The 19,962-nt window shown below is 37.5% G+C and overlaps 2 protein-coding genes across 11 annotated transcripts in view; one reads left to right on the top strand and one right to left on the bottom strand.

Annotated features, from left to right (window-relative positions):
* Positions 1–13,116, bottom strand: part of CACNA1C (calcium voltage-gated channel subunit alpha1 C) — a 489,480-nt gene extending 476,364 nt beyond the window's left edge. For 8 of the 10 annotated variants that reach the window (XM_063318467.1, XM_063318446.1, XM_063318434.1 and 5 more), the window contains exon 1: positions 12,723–13,116. In XM_063318467.1, coding sequence (XP_063174537.1) covers positions 12,723–12,852 — 130 coding nt within the window. In that variant the 5' untranslated portion in view covers positions 12,853–13,116. The remainder of the gene's footprint in view (positions 1–12,722) is intronic. The other 2 variants (XM_063318449.1, XM_063318439.1) reach the window with 1 other exon arrangement.
* The window catches only part of DCP1B (decapping mRNA 1B), a 46,705-nt gene that overhangs the window by 241 nt on the left and 26,502 nt on the right, over positions 1–19,962 (top strand). The window contains exons 2-3 of the mRNA XM_063318479.1: positions 900–940; positions 3,447–3,574. Of these exons, the coding sequence (XP_063174549.1) occupies positions 900–940; positions 3,447–3,574 (169 nt within the window). The remainder of the gene's footprint in view (positions 1–899; positions 941–3,446; positions 3,575–19,962) is intronic.

Here is a 19,962-nt window from a genome sequence, read left to right on the forward strand (position 1 = left end):
GAGGGGCGGGGCGATGAGAGGCCGCGCCCACACGGCACTTCGGGGGCGTGGCTTCGGGGAGGCCCCGCCCTGCCTATGTGGGAAGGGGTGGGCGCCGCCATGGCTGAGCTGTGAGGGCGGTGGTGAGGGGCTGCCTCGGCCCAGCCGGGTGTCTTAGGGCGCTCCTGTGTCCTCACCGAGCTGGGTGAGGTCGGCTCAGGGTCTCTGGGGAGCGTGAGGAGCCCTGTGGTTTTGAAAGGCTTATGGGATGGTAAAAGTTTTATCCTGCGGGGCATGGATTGGGGCGTAAACCCCAGTGGGCCTCAGGGGCTCCTCTGCTACCAGAACATCTGTAAGGGAACCAAAACGTGTGCGTCAGAGTGTTGGAGTCACAACTGCTAGAAAGGCTATTTAAGATTTAAAGAGTTAATTCACTTGGGGAATCTTTTTGGTAATTTAACATTCTGGCTGCTTGCAGGTGTTTCTTGGTTTGCCACAATGATGGGGCTCAGGGCCTGTGTCTGAAGAACCTGCGCCATCCACCTTTTATGCGGTTTCCCCCTTACCCCTCCTGAGCATCCCCCCCAAGAGCAGGTGCTGTTTGGAAAATCCTCTCCCTGACCCTGGCTTGCGCATGGCCCTCAGGTGTAGCAGTGTTCATCCAGTGTTTAGTCTCATGGTGTCGAGCCTTTAGCCTTTTCACATCTTGCCATAAAGCTTGGGTCAGCTGCAGGGTGACCTGTGCTAGCTGTACCTTCTCACCCACCAGCCGAGGAAGTTGGGTTTAGTTATTTTTTTCACGGCTTAGGTGAGAGAGGTGTAACTGATGGTATTGGTAAAATAGAGATAAAGAGAGGGTTCGCTGATGGCTAGCAAAACGCTACCCTGGTTTCAACTTTCTTAACTTTCTTTTTCTTCAGGAGAAGACCGATGTGGAGGGAACACTGTTTGTTTACACAAGGTGAGGATGTAATGTTTTAATATCTGCAGGTGAAACCTGTGGATGTGGAAAAGCTAGCTCAGGTGGATTGTGTCTGAATGAAGTAAAATGCTCCTCCTTGTTCAAGGGTGAAAAGAAACTCAAATTGGCAGAGGCAAATGTGGGGAAGAAAACATTAGGAAGGAGACATCACCTTATATTTGGATAAGACTCCAATTGTGATTTAATTCTCAATATGAGTAATCCATAGAAATCTGTTATGTTGTTTTAAATAGGATGTAGCGTTTGCAATTTAAAAGGTGTCTGAACAAAAAACAATTAGTGGAATAAATAATGGTATTCCTTAAAGTAAGGGAATGGTAGAATTACGAAGTATTGCATTCCCTACTTAGGGAACTTTCATAGTACTTGTTCATGCATATTTCATTAAACGTTTTGGATGGTTTTAATGCTTTCTTCTAGCAGCAGCTCTGGTTGTGGCTTTTCAGAGCGTTGGTTACATCATTTATTCTAGCATGTGTCTGTCTGAGATCTGTTGTGAAGCCTGCCCTCCATTTGTGTTTCCGCTTTAGTGCCCCAGCATTTCCCTGTGACTGTTGTTAAAATCAGAAAATAATACAGTAAGCAGATCTTGCTTTAGCTGCTGGGACGGGACACTCAAAGCAGAAACTTTCTCCTTCAACATTTATTTTGATGGGGATCTAGTAGGAGACCTGAGAATGCAAGAGGATGTTTTGAGAAGGTGAGAGATGTATGTGTGAAGTGACAGGCAGGCCCAAGAGACTGTGAGCGTTGTGTGAAATGGGAATGCTGGTTTTAATCTTTTGAGCTCTTTTGTACCAGCAGTGGAAATCGTCATGAGTAATTTTTCTAAGCTGCTTTCAGGTAAATGGAGATAAGATGCTGTTATAATTACCACCACAAGAGGAAAGAACTGGCCCTTAGCTGTGCTAGCACTAGGTGGAGGTGGCTGGTTGTGTACTGCAAAACAGAAGTAGTATTTCTCTGGTATGTTGTTTGTGACTAAAACTGACATGTAACCTGGCCCTTCTAGCATCTGGGATCTTTCACTGTTCTTGTTATTGGCTGAGGAAGTTTCCATTTACAGCAGAGATTGCTATTCTAGCTGCCCTATAGGCAACAGTATGGAACGGGTTATGAGCTGTAAGTAACATCATACATTGCCCTCCCCATGAGTTTTCACTGTAATTTCCTGTGACTTTGAACAAAGTCATAAAAGTCTCGTGGAAAAAACATTGCCAACAGATCATACGTTGGAGATCGCTGGTGTTGCCTCTGTTGGTTCTCATTACTGTTGGTGACAAATGTGACCATTTTACTTGAGCTAACCTACTTACCACTTATCTCAACTTCGTGAATTCTGATGAATGGTCAAATAATCAGAATTCTGACTGGGTTAACACCAGTGGAAGTGGACTGGTTTTTTTTGTTTCTTTGTTTGTTGTGGGTTTTTTAAGTGAAGTACTGACTGTTGGAAACAAGGATTCTTGTTAAAGGTTCCACTTTTGTTTAATTTTCTGTTGACACCAGTCCTCGCAGGTTCCTGTGCTTTGGATTTCATAGAGAAATCCACCCACCAGCAATTACCAAAGATGGCACTTCTCCCAGATGTTTAGCCATCATCTTTTCTTTTATTGTCATACTTGGTTTGAAAGTAATATCACCTGTTAGAATTGTGATAGGTTTAACAGCTCACATTAATAAAAAATATCTAACTGACTTGAAGTGTAACCCCCATGTACAAGCATAATGATTTAGAGTTATGAATGATTTGCATTGGAAGGGACCTTCAAAGATCATCACATCCAACCCCCGGCTGCAGGCAGGTACATCTTTCACGAGATCAGATTGCTTAAAGCCCCATCCAGCCTGACCCCGAACACTTCCAATGATGGGGCATCCACAGCTGCTCTGGGCAACCTGTTCCAGTGTCTCACCACCCTCACTTTTGTTCTTATGCTTTAGATGATGTGGAAAATCCTGTCTGGAATGACTGTCACTATCTGCAATTGTTAACCTGAGTGTTAAAAAATATACTTGCTCTGGCCCATGACTGAATTGTTCTAATTGCTGTTTTCTACTCCAGCGAGGAACTGTAGAGTAGATGGTTGGATAATGTGATGATTATGGTCTGTAACATCTTGCTTGTTCAGAAGTTTTAGGCAACAGTTGAAGTGAAAACTGGACACGCAGATATGATTATGCTGTGACTAAATCATTGGACCTCAAATGGTAATATCAAAGATGTGTCATACTCTCTGGAGCTATTGTGAGACCAATGGTACTTCTCTTATATAATGTAGAGTTTTGACATAATTAAAAGGATCACACAAAACACTGCAAGAGTCAATTGTTATTTCTGTGGCAACAAAATTAGATTTCTGTAGTATCTCTTAAAAATTAAAAAAAAAAAAAACCAAAACAATTTTTGAGAACTATACAAAAAAAATTTTAGTAATTTCTTTTTTTCCTTGACTTGATGTGTTTTCTAATTGACGATTTTCAGATCGGCTTCTCCAAGACATGGCTTCACAATTATGAACAGACTGAGCATGGAAAATCGAACAGAACCTATTACTAAAGACCTTGATTTCCAGCTGCAGGACCCTTTTCTACTGTACAGGAATGCCAGATGTAAGTATGTGATATGTTGGGTTAAATACTGAAGAAGTCAGCTCTTCAGAGTCTGCTCTTGGCTAAGGCTGTCTAAATAACTGCACTGCAGCCTTCAAGAGCTGAAACTAGATGGATAGCAGTTACAATTGAAGGAATACGTTTTGCCTTTTGATGTGCTGAAAGAGAAGGGTCACTCAGTGCTTCCTAAAATGCTACTTTTCTAAAGAAAGTATTAGAATGTGTTTAATGGTAGTGTCTTCATTTAACTGACAAATAGTAGACTTTTATGATCGTGTGAATGTGATGGGTGTAGAGACTCACAGAGATATTGTGTGTGTTCTCAATGTGCCCCAGTCACTGTTGGGAAATCTCACCATAAAGCAGATCTGAGGGTTGGAGTAATATTTGTAGTCTTGGTTTTCTGCATAAAAATAGACAAATGCAGCCAATTCAAACCCTGTCTTCTGCTCCAGCTCCAAAATACTGTCTTTACAGCAAGTCGGAAGGCAGGTTACTTCTAAACTGTTAAGGGTAGCTCTTGACAACATAGTGTTGAGCCTAATTTAAACCCTGATGAAAAGACAAAGTTATTACTTTGGGCTCTGTGTCTATCGTACATTATTATCTTTATACAAGAATTAGTAAGTGTCAGGCAAACTCAGAAATAAGTGGAAGACATGAGAAAGCTGTACTTTCACATGCAGATATACATACAGACTGTTACAATGTGCAATTATATAAGAACGAGCAGTTATAAATACACAGTTTATATCTGTACTTGGAAGCAGAGCTGTAGTGTGATCTATGCTTTGTGCTTGATGCATAAAAGCATATTGCAAAAATGTTTTATGTAAACTGTGATGCAGAAGTGTTCCCTCTGGATGAAGTAAAAGCAAAGGAAATTCATGGCATGCAAAACAGCCCAGTTTCGTAATCTGCTAGACCTTTTTACTTCGTAAACTTAATTTGGAGTTGGAAAGTATATCAAGGGGGAATCCTGTTGTTCACACACACTATGGGGTAGAAACAATTGAGAAATAACGTTTTAAATAACCTAAATGAAACTTCTATTTTTGAGAGTATTTGATAGGGTGATAAAGAATTGGAATTCCCAAAGAAATTGAAAGGAAATGCAGACATTTCCAGCCTAACCTAGGCTAGACCAGACATTAGGATTTTAAGTATTGTGAGACTTATTTATCCCATCTGATTTTGAGGTTTTTTTATGTATATGTAATCTTTTTTTATCTCATTTTGAAATTACATTTGGAGTTTATACTCCAGTTTATATTTGGAGTATATACTAATATCTACCTTATGAAATCTGTTCTATTAAGTTTTCATTTTTGTTGAATCAATTGGTATAATGAGTAATTAAAAGTTGTCATAACTCAATGCTTACATGAATTAAGACAGTCTTTAGTCTGAGTACTATGCATAAACTGGGATTCATTTGGTTTTTTATTAGGAGAAAAATTGAAGGTTTTTGTGGGGGTTAAGCCATTTGTTCACTAAGAGATGTCAGAATTTCAGATTTGTGGGGTCTCAAATATAAGTACTAACATATGCTTCTGAGCAGTGGGCCTATGTTCAAATAACTTGTCCAGGGTTTTTTGGCCAATTATGCAACAGCAAAATGTAGAAGGCTTCTGTTCTAGGTTCTTCTGTCTAGACAATGGTTCTCTTAGGGTAGTTACTGCTGAACTGTGTTTGCACAGCATCAAGGCCTTTTCTGTTTCTCACACTGCTCCATCACAAGGGAATGCACAAGAATTTGGGAGGGGATGGAGCTGGGACAGCTGACCCTGACTGACCAAAGGGATACCGCAGGACATATAATGTTGTGCTCAGCAGTAAAAGCTGGGGGAAGGAGGAGGAAGGGGGGATGTTTGGAGTTACGGCATTTGTCTTCCCAAGTAACTGTTACGCATGATGAAGCCCTGCTTTCCTGGAAATGGCTAAATATCTGCCTGCTGGTAGAAAGTAGTGAATAAATTCCTTACTTTGCTTTGCTTGTGAGCACAGCTTTGCTTTACGTATTAAACTGTCTTTATTCTCAAGCCATGAGTTTTCTTACTTTTCCCCTTCTGATTCTCTCCCTGTCCCTCTGAGGGGAGGGAACAAGCGTTGTGTGGGGCTGAGCTGCCACCTGGGGTGAACCCACATCACCTACACTGACAATTTGCCAGTGGCAACATGAAAGTAACAACACATTTCTTTCAGTTTAGGATCTCTCAGCCACAAGATCTAATAGCTTCTTGAACTCATGTCACTCTTTACTGTATCATTCCCTTGAGTGCAACCATGAAAAAAGAAATAATAAGATCCCCATCCAGTGCACTCCTGATTTTATAAAGTCACCTTCAGCCTTGGTCTGTGAGTCTGATTTTTACCACGGTTAGCTGTTCGATCTAACCATGGGCAAATATATATCTGTTACTTAATTTGAGAATTTTGTTGTCTGAGAGAAGATTAATGTTTTCTTTACTAAAAAAACCCACTAGTTTAGGATTTCAGTTAGTATCAGATGTGTTTCAGGTATAGGGATATGTTATTTCTAGTTATTTATCTTCCTAAAATACTCTTACAAAGGCTTAATCATTAGTTCTTCAAGAAAACTGAAGGTCTTGGTACTTCAAAGCAAAAACTTTTTGTTTTCTCAGATTTTCATGAAAACGTCTGTGCTTCCAGAGCAACCTGGCATTACAGACTCATAGAAGAAAAGTTATTTACCAACTCTTTTGACTTTTCCCAATTTTCTTCAGGTCCCTACAGATTGTTCACATGGTGATTTCTCCTGCGGATACCTCTAGTCCTTTCTTCTTTACTGTGTATTTCAAAGCCTTTGCTACATAAACCAAAGGAACCTCTTTAACATTAAGTATCTGTTTTCACTAGGGTGTCATCCAAACATGATTCTGAATATCCATCTTGAATTTTCTATATGAATATTTTCCTTGTGTTTTGCTTTATTATACAACTTGTCTTTATAATTTTTGCAAAACCAAGACTTCAGGCTTCTTCCTTATTAAATGGAGCTTTCATCCAAAACTGGGTTTTTTATGCCCTAATCTTATAATATTATTTTATCTCCTGCTTCCAGATACTAACAAGGAGTACTCAGTAATAGCTGTTTACTTGGCAAAACAGCGGACAGTTTGGCGGTAATACTTAATAGTATCTGGAAACAAGTTATCTTTTTCTAACCTTTTGTTTGACTTAGTTACTTCTTACTCTATTTTTCATACATATCTTATCAGATATAACAAAACTAGCAGAGTTTCCTCAGTTTTTCTAATTGGTATAGTTGCTTTCCCGTATAACAGAACTTGCATTTGCGTTTTGTGACAATGCAAATTTCACAAAAATACAAAAGCATGCATTTGGAGGAATAATGAAGTCCTGCCGAGTGTGGTTTTTTTCTTCCAATATTCTGAACGTTTGTTGAAACCAACTTCACTTCAGTACAGCTGAATATCTATGGCTGGTTGTATCACACAGTCGAAAATAAATGCTTTTGGCAGCAAAAGGTGGTACTTCTGTACTGGACAAATCTGCCAACATTTTGTCATGTTATAGCTATCATTTTGTAAAGATTGCTTTGCATCTAAAATATGATTACAATAGAAAAAGCTTTCCAAAATTATACACAAAAAAATATAAGTTTTATGAATACTTAATATCAGAAAAGGAATATTTTGATCTGACTTTTTACTTTATTGTTTTTTGTATTTCTCTTATTGTTCTGTATGATCTTGGTCTTCTAAAGTTGAAATACTGTCTAAACACTTTGTTGCAGACACCTACATTCTAATTCCAGGACTTCTCAGGCTGGATTTGGGATCCATGCCAGTTAATGTTTGCACTGATCCACTATTTCACAGAAAAGTTTAGTTTGGGAAATGTGTTAGGCTAGAGCTAGGGTTATTCATTTCAAAGTCAGGAGGGAAGCTCAAATTACAGGTTTTAATGCCAGCAAAAATTCTTGTTCTCCAAGAAACAGAATGTTTATAGATCAAATAGGTGCTTTCAATGTGACCTTTAAACTTGCATAGTTGACTGCAATTGTAGATACTTTCTGAGAGCAAGTAAGGCAGTAGTTCTGGTTCTGTTTAGATCGTCTAACTATTTTAAGGGTTTTAAAAAATGTCCTGGGTTCTATATTTGAGTAACCTTAACTACATAATTACATCTTTTTTTCCTTAATCTTTGGTGATATTTGTTGTGAAAACCAATGTTTAGAGCCTGTTACTTAAGGCTTGGTGCTGATTAATATGAGATAGTTCAGAAGAAATGCGTAACGGACAGTTATTGGTTAAAATAACTTAATTTTCTCCTTATAGCACTGATCAGCTATATAATAATTTGCTCGCAACCATTCCCCACTGTATATTGTACCAGGTGTATATGGGTGTATGCTGGGTCAGTGAATTATATCTTGAGTAGGCTGATTTATGATTTCATCACTGAGTACTCTTTTTTGTGTTTACAAGACACAGAGAATTTGGTGAATATTAAGTTGCGTATCTTAGAGCTAGCTTCACCTTGAGCATTTCAGCTGCCAGAAAAAGATCCAAGATAGTTAGTATGCTAATGATGATGATGATGATGATCTGATACAGGTTATGTGTGTGCTTTTGTGCTATAGAAAGTGGAGAAAGAAACTGTGTGGCAGATCAACAAATATTTTATATCTGACCATATTCTCTACCTGTTTGGGAATAGAAGTTACTTTTCATTTCTGTGCCATAATTGTAGGAAGGCCTTTGATCACGTCATTTCCTAGGCTTGAAACTGAATGAAGCCTCCTAGTCAGATGTGGCATATTATACTGAATTTGATTGTAGGGATTCAGGGAGTAGTACAAAAGCAGGCCAGACGTGCCTGGTTTTGGTAAAACTGTCTAGAGACGTGTGATACATACATAACCTCATGCTAGTTTCAGTTGTCCATTTTAACCTGCCACCATATGTCTATCAGAACCCTGAAAATTTAGTATTATTTTTCCACATTCCCACACTGCAAAAAACATCAAGTAGATGAGATGGGGTGAGAGAGAAGTTTGCCATCTGTCCAAAGAAGTAGCCTAAGTTTCATTTTTCCTTTGGGGATAGGCTACCTGTAGGTCATAATTATTTATGTATGAAAAATTTTCCAAATATATACGTGGGAGCAAGTGATTGTAAAATGTTTAGGAAAAGATAATGGCACATATTTTTCTCAAACTATTATTTTTCATGCTTAAATTCTATGTTAAAGCATCCCTAGAGCCCTAGATTCAGCCTTCTGCATATTGACCAATAAACAACGACATGCTCAATTGTTTCCATTGAGAGAGGCAAAACAGATATTCCAGGCTTTGTTTTTATGATGTAATAGAGTTTCTGTTTGGTTTTTGGTTTCAGTAAAAACAATTTTAAAATGGAAAGCCTTATTTATCAGCTTCCTACCTGCCAGCTTATGGTATCTGGTCCAATAACAAAAAAAAACAAAACAAAACAACCAAACAACAGGATGAACACAGTAAGTTGAAATGTGTATTCAATTGATTATTCCCCAAATGCTCATTGTTCTTTTTTGAATTTTGAAACAAATACTTTTAAATGTTTTTAACTTCATTCAATTTTTATTATTTTTCTCTAAATTCGCTGGTCTGCTGATTGAGAAATATTACATGGCTTTCTGTTGCTGCATCATTAAGCAAAAAGCAATGTTTTTGTCACAGCTGAATGAATTAAAAACCATTTTTTTGAGGTTAAGTTTGATTGCAAAATTATTACTCTGGCCTGCATGTTCTGTTTAAGAAAGTATTTCTGTAGTTTAAAACTCTCTGAAAAACATTTGTCAATTTGGAACAAAAGTGTTTGAAAAGTGAAAGCTCAAACTATAGAAATTCAAATGAATTTTGGCAGAGTGGCCTAGCCTTCATTAGAGGTGTGTTCTCCTCAGCCTGTTGTTTGCTAAACAGATTTGGGTAGAGCTTTTTTTTAAAAGCCTGCCTGGGCCGACCATTGCCATTTGTTCAGAATATGAATGCTTGTGGTTTACCTGAGGTTCTGTCCTTGGAGACATTTTTGTCTCAGAGAAATATACAATTTGCTCCTCCTTCTTCCCATTCCACCTTCTCTCCTTTGATCAGCATTATAAAAATTCATCATGCATCCAGCAAGACAGAAACAGCAGCAGAGGTCACAATTGTCTTCCCTGCATGTTATTGACCTTAAAGTGAAACCTCAGTTTTGCCGAGAGTGTTGGAATGCTGACGCTGTTAAGCATAGATATTATTTGCCTTTTTTAAATTTAAAAGGAAGATATACATACTGAAAATACATTTATGTTGTAGTAAGAGTTGATTCTAAACCCAGAAAATTAAGGTTGACTTTCAGACAGCACGAGCTTTGTCATGTTGCATGGATTTATATTTTTTTTTCAAAACCTGTTTTACGGTTTGTGTCGAATTTAACTGTTTTATAATTTGTCATGTGCAAATTTTCTTGAGAGAGGCAAATAAATAGGAGCAGGAAGAATCTTGCTTATCAGATGCATAGTGATGATTATTTTTTTTTTCTCATGTGAGAGCAATGCTCTAGTGCTCAGTTTAGTGACTTCCTTGTACCTACTCAGAAATTATCTGTTCTTAGACCAGTTTATAAAAACATACATAAAAGCATTACTAATTTCCTAATATATTTCCCATATGGTTCCTCCCTTTGTGTTCTATACTTCAATCTACTAATGATTTTAATGTGCTTTGAAGATGGTAAAAATTGCTTCAGAACATCAAGACAGACAATAAACTGACCCTTGGAAATGGTATAGATATTGATTTACATTTTTATACATAAAACCATAAAATATATACATTTATTTGTTCAATTTTGTGCTTTCTGTGTCTCATTTTAATTTTCAAGGACGCCTAAAAGTCTTTAATGCTCGGCTTTTGAGATATAAAAATAGGATTTTAACTTGATGGCATAGCTAAACGCTATTTTGCAGTCAGGTGTGGATGGACATGCTGCAGTGCTGGCTTGAGGCAGGTGATTTTTAAGATCAGGAACCTTGATCGTGCTGTCTAGTGGTTGGCTGGCTTGCCTCTTCTAGGGTATACAACCTGATATGCCTGCTTTTTCTGTAACTAAATTCTGCGTGAGTCTATGGAGGTAGGAGTGGATTTTCAACATAGTAAAAGGGCCAGGATAATTTTTTGTAGCGTAAAGAAGTATGCATATATGCAAATTACTGTAAAAAAAAAATTGACTGAAAAAATGCAATAGAATATACTTTTCCATGGTAACTTGTAGTTGATCACAATTTCTTCTTTTCCTAACTCTTTATCTTACTGAAGCTAGCCCTGTTTTGAGCAGAAGGCTGGAGTAAATGACCTGCAGAGGCCCCAGTGAAACTATATTACTAATATGAAATTATATTACTAATGTGATTAGGATTAGAAGATATTGGTTGATTCTACTTTAGGGTTTTGGGGATTTTTTGTGCTTATTGTGGAGAGTAAATGCAGTTCTGTGATTTAGGTTTTCAGGGTTCAAATAAATAAAACCAAAAACAGAGGAGGAATTGTAATATCCCCTTTTTGTTGTTTTTAAAGCAAAATTGTTTTTACTAGTAAGTTGGTTGGATTTTTTTTTTTCTGGTGAGGCCTTATTATTCATGTTTTTCCTTAAACTAAATACAATATATGTTTTTCAGTTGAAATTGTACATGCCAGTTGTGAAGATCTTAAGATGAAGATGTAAGTTTTGATGAGTAAAACCCTGTCCCTTGTCACCTTGCCCAATTCAGCACAGATATTTCTACTCAGACTTTCCTAAAAGGACATTTTTGTTGTTTCTTCGTCACACTTCCTACCCTAAGGATTTGGTACCTGTTGTGGCAAGCTTTGACTGAGCAAAGCAAACAATTTAGCATGCTTTGCATTTGTAAAGTGGCTTTTTGCAACTGTAAGTTATGATGACTGCAGACATCTCTTTGCTCTGTTGATGTGTTTCTGTTGTGTGACGAAGGTGGTAAAAACAAAAAACTGTAAGGAAAAGAAGTGCAGTATTCCTAACATGGGTTTTCAGTTATGTGGAATGATGGAGTCCAGTCTGAAAGTCAGAGAAACTATATGTCTTGTGAGAAGAAACAGACTAAGGAGCTAAGATAACAAAGCTATGTAGTTTTTTTGATGGCTGGTAATTTTTTTGTGTATGGTGGAACTATATCCCTGCCTGGCCAAGCAAGTTGGTAGGAAAAGTATATAGAATAGAATTAAAAGCATTTATGAACCATCCTGCAGTTGTGGACGAGCTTCTGAATAGAATGGAAGGAATATGATACTGCATATATCTGCTAGACACAGTCTTTGTTTCCCATTTATGGATGTCAGAATATAAGCCACATATTAGCTTGTCTGGACATTTACTGCTGGGAGTGTACTGCCAGCGCTGGGAATTCCGGACATCTTTTCAAGATAAGATAGGCATATGATGCAGTAAAGCTGAAGAGTTCAAGTTGGAACAGATAATATTTTTTTTTTAAGAGGTTATTTTCATGTGACTACCTGTATACCCTCTGTTTCATACACACCTCCTTGTATAGCATAAAAAGTAGTTTTTTCCAGGTCAGTGTAAATACATACATGAATTCCTACGTATTTCTTCTGCAGATGAAGATATTACAGAGATAGTTGCTTTTTAGAAATCTCTCGCATAACCCCCGTTTCAGGTTAGTCCCTTCATAGGCGCACAAATGCATTTAATATTTTGAGCTTTTGTATGTTTTAAACTTCTTAACCTCTTTGTCTACAAAAAACCCACTTTTTCTTTCTTGTTCCTTATACTTACAAGCCTTGCCCGTGACTTTTTTTTTTCTCTTGTGGCAAAGTGGAAGTGGGAAAGCAACGTTCACTAGAGGCGCAAAAGACCAAGAAAAGCAGTACATTTACTTAAGTCTACAAATTTGAGAATTGCCAGAATTGTCTAAATCCTGTGGTAGTGAGACCACATTTACAGGACTTCACAGTAAGTTATCCCCAACTATTACTGTAAGTTATTAGCGTAGTTTCATGTATTATACAGACGGTTCTATTTAAATAGAAAGGGAATACTTATCCCAGCAGGTTATATACCAGTACAGTTTGCGTGCACACAACCGGGTAATGTTGTCTTACCTCCAGGTTTGATGTAGAAGCAGTTAAGCTGAGTTTCATGCACCAGCTTCCCCTTATACTTCGTATCGGGTTCCCCTGGCTGGTGGCTGTGTAGCGGGTGATACGCTTGCCGAACAAAGGCTTGAAACATTTTAAAATTCCAAGGAGCGTTGAAACAGCTGAACCTGAGTAAATTTTCTATATATAGTAAAGGTAAATTACTTTCAGACAATTGTTTCTTACTTAGAGTTATTGTTAAAACCTGAATGTTGCTTTAAAGTACTGACAACTTGGTCTTTTAATCTAGAAACTATTTTCCAGCTCTTTGAAACCTCTGCAATATCTCTTGCATTATCCTTCCTTTCCTTGCTCTTCACTCCTAATCCTTTTCTTGTCCTCTGTGCCTTATGCTCAGTTGGAGCCTTCTCCTCCCCCTGGGGTTTTTCAGGAAAACTTGGATTGAGAAATGAAGATAATGGGCGCCATCCACCCGTCAGCTCATCACCTCACTGAGCCATGACGATCTCTGGTTTCTGTATATCAGCACGGTCTTCTCTGATAATATCCTCTTGTGTTTGAAAAAAAAAAATAGGTTTGTCTACTAGGGGGTGGACTTCACTCCTGACATAGCCAGAAAAGTTCTTTTGGAATGTGAGCTTGCTCACTCGCACTCTTTTATATGTGTGTGTATATATATAAAAATATTTGTAACCTTCTCTCAAAACACAGAAGATAAATATGTGAGCAAGTGTATCCCACAGTGCATATACAGGCTGCTCACTTCTGTCTAGTATTGATTTAATACAAGCCCTTGAGTGCCTCATCAGCTCTCTCTTCATCAAAACAAGCCTTAAATCGGCAGTAAACAATACTTTTCAATTACAGGAGGAAAAAAGAAAGAAACCCTTCTCAAGTATAAGATAGCATACCCTTTAAAGGACAAGGAATGTGTTCTATACAGAAACACGGTGCAACTGTTCCAGCAGAATTCCACTAAGGCTGCAAATCCAGTGTTGCTTTTTTGTCTTAACTGACGTACAAAGTAGTAGGAGGATTGGGCTTAATATTTGCTATCTGCTGTGCTCTAATGGTTGCGGCTGCAGCCCAGTTGTTGGATTTGCAAAGCAGAGCTTGCTTTAATAAAATGTAATAAAATATTAAGTCTTCATATCATAATGTATTGCTTAAAATCAATCATTAAAAAAACAAACATGGGTTTTACCTGCTAGCTTCACTATTTTGGATATACATACTCCTAGGTCTTTTGGAGCCTGTTTCAGTAATCCTTTTGCATAGCAGAGGTATTATTTATATGAATAAAAACAACCAGAGATCCTGTAGCCAGGGGAGGGGAAAAAAAAGTAAGTGATGTAAGACACATGCTTCAGGTCAGAAGTCAACAATAAAGGGACTAGGAAGATTCTTCCTGTGAATCATCTGGTGCTGGTCATCGTCTTAGACAGGATATGGACTTTCAGTTTGATGAGCTCCACCAATTCTTTTGTCTCTGTCAAACAAACTGCCTTTCTGTAAAATTTCAGTATTATTTGCTTAGCAACATACAGTGTTAAATCCTCTACGCAGGAATGTGTAGCATCTCTCAGTGAAGAGGTTCGTGAAACTTCATAATAATTAGAAAATGAGAGAAATAATGTTGGATTTTTATGTAAGGTATCATATGCCTTCCTGGAGTGCTTTGCTTTTTTGTTGTTGTTGTCATCTCTCTTTTATTTTTATTCTGGTTTCTCTCACGTGGCTATTCTGTACCTCTCTCTTTCAAATATAAAACAAAGTAGAGGTTCAAATTTGCGCTGAGAGAGTTAAAAGTAGGAGGAGGGGAGTGACTGAGGAAGCAGAATATGATTATTGATATGTTTTATTCCTAAAGGCTTATGCATGAGCTAGTAAAATACTGGCTTCTGAAGCAAAATGAAATATGCACTTTTACTTTCTGTGTGAAAATAACACAGTTGCGGTAATGCAAATCACCAGTGCAAAATTCCAAATTTTTATTTGAATTGAAATATATCCCTGTTCTGTATTCAAGGATTAAAAATTGCAGGGTATCTCCCAGTGCTACTATTGTGAAATGTCTAGCTGCTAATATAAAATGAATTTGATAAATGTGGTTTTTTTTTTCTGTTGGATTACAGGTTTAAAACAAGGAAATGCTTACTGCTTAAATTATATTTTCTTGGTGGCAAACTTTATCTCAGGAGTACTTTCTTTTTCTCCCTCTTTACATATAGCCACGCAGAATGTCTTGCGTACAAGAAGGTAGAAAAGTCAGTGTCGTGGTTTAACCTCAGATGGCAACAAAGAACCACGTGCCGCTCGCACGTGCCTTCCTAATAGAGGAAGGATCTTAAGAAAAGGCAAGACTCTTGGGTTGGGACAAAGGCAGTTTAACAGAACAGCAAAGGGAACAGGCAAACAACAACAACAACACGGGTAGGGGGATATACAAACGCGATTACGAAACCGCCGCTCCCCGCAGCTCGCCGACCGGCCGGACCCGGGCCGCCCCAGCCCGCTTTTAAGCAGCAACTTCCTGCCCCCTCCCCCGGCAGCTCAGGGTGGGCGTGGCTCACATGGCATGGAATACCAGGGAAAATTAACCCTATCCCCACCGAAACCAGGACAGTCAGTAAAATGCTAATGTTTGTAGTAATCTGAACGCTAACTTCAGTAGTTAAAATAATTTTTTATAAGATATACAAATATCTTAAAAAATAATTACAGCAAGTAAAAGAAAAAAGCAATAAGGTAGATCAAAGAGGTGGTATTTGTATCTTCATGAAAGAAATTACTAAATTGCAACTTTCCCAAGAAAATAAGTAGGCCATAAAATATATTTTAAAAACTTTTATTAATACTCTAAGATTAAATTTAATGATCCTTCAGTTTCCAAGCATTTAAAAATGCAGTGGCCATATGGGAATGATAAAGGGTCCAAGTTGCAGCCATCTACTGAAATGTAGCCTGTGAGCACAGTGTGAACTTACCCACAACTGGAGTAAACCTGTTACTGTTTGCCTGTCATTACGTGAGAACAGTGGAGGTGCTTTCTGTGCACGTGAAATTGTGTTGTATCGCTAAAAATCACATGTACCTAAAAATTTCCAACAGAAACTCTGCCTTCAATAACAACTGATTATCTGTAATGTAACAGCTGACTGTAAGAGAACGAATGGCTACAGAGTGGTAGAAAAGAACATTTCAAGGTGTCGAATATAACATGTTAACAGGCTGTGGCAAACCAATAAAAGCAAATACATAAGATATTCTATAAATATGAACTAATCGTTTGACATTTCAGAAATAGTACTTAACTTTACCTTTCCCTATTTTATGTAGATTTTTTTAATTCTTTATCTAACCATTTCAGAAATAGAGATGGTGTAGGAAAAATGAAGAAACTGCCTGCCTCTGAAATGATGGCATGTACAGAGTATACAAATGGAAAAATACAAAGTTGTTTGTTTTTTTTTTAATTCTGTTAATCTTATGGTATTTCGTATGTGTTACTTTTTACCAGAACAAGTATATGTATACAAGTAACTTAGACTTTTGCTGTTGCAGGTTAAGAACTTAGGCCAGATCTGCAAATGTGTTTCCATTTCTTAGGTTCTGAAGGTATGCAGTGAAGAAATAAGAGATGAGATCACAACAGTCAGAATTAGAATCATCATCTGTAGTTAAGATTGCTTATTTTCCTCATGAAGCCCTTTTTGAAGTTGTTCATAATTTTGTGGGAGTTAAACCATTTGGGGTGACAGCTCTTCAGACTGATTATAGTAAAAATTCAGGTTTCGGGAAAAAATAACATAACATGCTATTGAACACCTATATGAGATTAAAATATTCTTCCTTCTTTTTTTTGTTCTTTTCTGTTTTACTGGCAAAAAGCGCATTGGCAGAGTTTGGAAAAGAACTTGACTACAGCTCTGGAATTACAGATGTCCGTTGACCTTTGTCAGGTACCTCAGAGGTGCACTTTCAAAATCACTGGGAACATATTCTTAGATTTGACTAAATTATAAATGAAAAACATGGTGTTCAAATCCTGATGAGTCCTCTACCAACCGTGTATGTCACCTACAGTAGAGCAGGCTTTATCCCCCACAGGACTAGAAGCCCAGGTACTCCACAAGAAATGTAACAGAAGCTGCTGCTCTTCTTCACTTAATGGAAGGCAGGATGGAACTAAAAAGGCTGGAATTTGAGAAGGTGAAGGCAGCCCTCCTTCCTATTCTTTAAAATAAAAGCAAGTGCTTTTTTGTCTGCAGGTTGGAAAGGTGGCGTTGTCCCCTTCTCCTTGATTGAGGAGAGTTCTTATTGCTTTTAGCTACTAGATATGACGTGACATGCACAGAATCAAGAAAAGAGTGTGGTTTCTAGTTTAACCTCTTCCACTTATGATAGTGTTACGTTAGTGTAAGCTTTCTCTGCTAACGCAAGTTATGGATATATTTTTAGCCTAGACCTGTGTAATGGCATTTTTGTGTTATGTTCAGGTGATTCTTGTAGATCAGGGCCTGGCTTCGTTTCAGTGCATTAAAGGCATGTTTTATGGTTTGCTGTAGAAAGATAGCAGAGAATATAGAGCACTGGTAAGCTAATACAGGTAATAGTTTCAGATGCTGAGGAGTTATGTTTCTTTTCCACTGAGCCATTCTCTGATGGAATTTTTTTCACGGGAATGATGCTTTTGTTGACTGAGGATGTTTGGATTTTGTTTTTAGCCTTGCTGCAGACTTCTTCACTTATCTTTCTCAAGTCAGTGTCTGTCATTTTTCTATATCGATAATGGAACAGTACTTTCCCCCACCATTTGTTTATCTTAATACCTCTTCACTTAGATTTTACACTCCTTGAGTGAGACTGTTTAATTATTTCCATGACAAAAGGCAGTGGAGCTCCAGTCTGATATGGACATTGCAGAATTCTGTTGTGAAATAGTAATGAGAACCACTTTTATTGAAGAACAACTTATAAATGAAACCAATAAGCAATTTATTGAGAACAACTTGTTACTTAAGAAATTGATAGTCTGGCCATCTCTACAGAATTCCTGCTTAATTTCAGTGTCACACATCATCATGAGCTAAAAATTATTTGGAACTGAAGATGCAATGGGAGGGGATGTGACTGGAAAACCAGTGGTGGGGGAAAAAAATAAATGCACTAAGCCAGATGGATGATAACATAGATGCTATTCCTGTGTCGTGACTAAAAATTTCTTGTAGCATCAACAGAATGTGATTTTAAGGGAAGTCTTGCAAATTCAGTTTGCATTTGGGCTCTTTTCCAAAAAGTAAAGAACCTGCTGGTGGACTCTTACATCTGCTGAGCTTTATGGAAATAAATGCATCAATGGCCTTTAAAGTTTCCTGCAATACTAATGTAACTTTAGCTTTGAGACTGTTTAAGGGGCATTCTAGTGAGCCAGTCTTGTTTATGTCTGCTACAGAGTTGACATTTTTTTCATAAAGAATTTCTGATAAATTTTGATTAAAAATCTGCCTGAAGTCAGGCTATCACAGTATAGCCACAGACATGATTTAATAAACAATCCATCACCTCCAAGCTGTCCCTTTTTTTGCCTCATGAAATCAGAAATATTTGCTGTCTCTATCTGGAAGTCTGCAAATTGGTCACCCAACTTTCATGACTGGTAGAAGATTGTAGGGATATTTCAGGGTCCATCCTATTAGCAAAAAATTGTTTCTTGTGTTGATTTTTAAGGCATAGTTCTAGGCACAATTAAACAGATGGTGATGAGGAACTTATTCTTGATTTCAGTTGTGTTGCCAATTATTGCCCACTCTCAAACCATCTGCTTTTGGGGAAAGGGGTTTTGAGGGGCTCTTGCATTTTGTTGAGGTTTTTGTTGTTGTATATTTTCTTCTTATTTTGGGGGTGGTTTTTTGCTTTCCATGTGTAATCATCAGTTTGCATTAAGATGTATCTGAGCAGGATTCTTTTCCCTTTAGTAACTGGCCTTATTTCCCTGCTTGTTCATATATAATGTTTTAAAAATTTGAAATAATGGAAATACCAAGTCATCCATATCCCTGTCTATATTAAAAGTTCCCCAAGTAAGCGGATCAGGAGTTTTATCAAATGAAATGAGAGAACAAGTGTCTAATGATTTAACGGGTTGGTTTTTTTGAGCAGATTTTTAGGAATTTAAGTTAAGGTCATATCAAAGTACGGGTTTTTGTTGTTTGACAAACTCTTACCTTGCTTCAGTTTCTTGGCATTTTTGCGCCTGGGTCATCATAAAAAATTTTGATTCCCCTCTAAGAACTTCTAGAAATAACAGGATATATCTAAGCTGAATTTCCATTATTTAGAAACAAATGCGTTTGTTTTATATATGTGTTGTATTGTGCTGCTTTACACAATGTAGAGAAGCAAGAGACCTAAGAGTTCTGGTCATGTTGATGAGCCACATCAATGTCAATATGGTATAATAGGATGAAATTTTTTTTTCTAGTGTTTTGTTTTTGAATACCTAAATAGCCAAGCAAAATTTTGTGTTTGAAATAACTTTAAGGCCATAAAGATCGAAAAGAACTCTACGGCTCCTAAATGAGCAAATACCAACATTAAGGTTGCTTGTGCAATCTCTTTTTTGCTTATGAAATTTTAAATTATGTATCGTCCTCTTTTGCAATAAGGACTTTGCTTCAGTAATCAAATAGTCTGAATGGCATTCATGTAAAGAGCGGCTACTCAGTATTCTGTTTTTTCCTCGTTACTGATACGTGGGCTTTTTGCTTTGTTATATCCCATTGAAGTGCCGCACTGGGGACAGAACTATTAATTGCTTTTTTTCTTGTTGTTGCTTTCTGTGGTGCTCGTCAGTATAATAACTGATAACTTGTAAATAAGGTAAACTGTTGTACCTTGCTCAGATTAGAAGAATTATTCTTCCCATTTTACAAATTGGGATCCTAAGGCAGAGTGGTTACAGTTACAGAGATCAATTAAGTGTAGGGTATTTGACTTTAAAATTACTCGTGCCTAATTTTTCCAATATATTTATCATTCATTTATGTTCAAAACCGCTTCTTACAGACTTTGGTTGTGATTATAAGAAGCTGGTGTTTTTGCAGGTCGTGCACTCAAATCTTACACCCAGGTCTAGGACCTCAAATCAAACGCTGGGAAATGAATTGCACACAATCAGTGACAGCCACTTAGGATGACATTTCACAACTTGCGTATCATTGCATAATATCTCTGGGGCAGC

The sequence above is a fragment of the Chroicocephalus ridibundus genome, chromosome 1 (assembly GCF_963924245.1).
Source record: "Chroicocephalus ridibundus chromosome 1, bChrRid1.1, whole genome shotgun sequence".
Taxonomy (NCBI): Eukaryota; Metazoa; Chordata; class Aves; order Charadriiformes; family Laridae; genus Chroicocephalus; species Chroicocephalus ridibundus.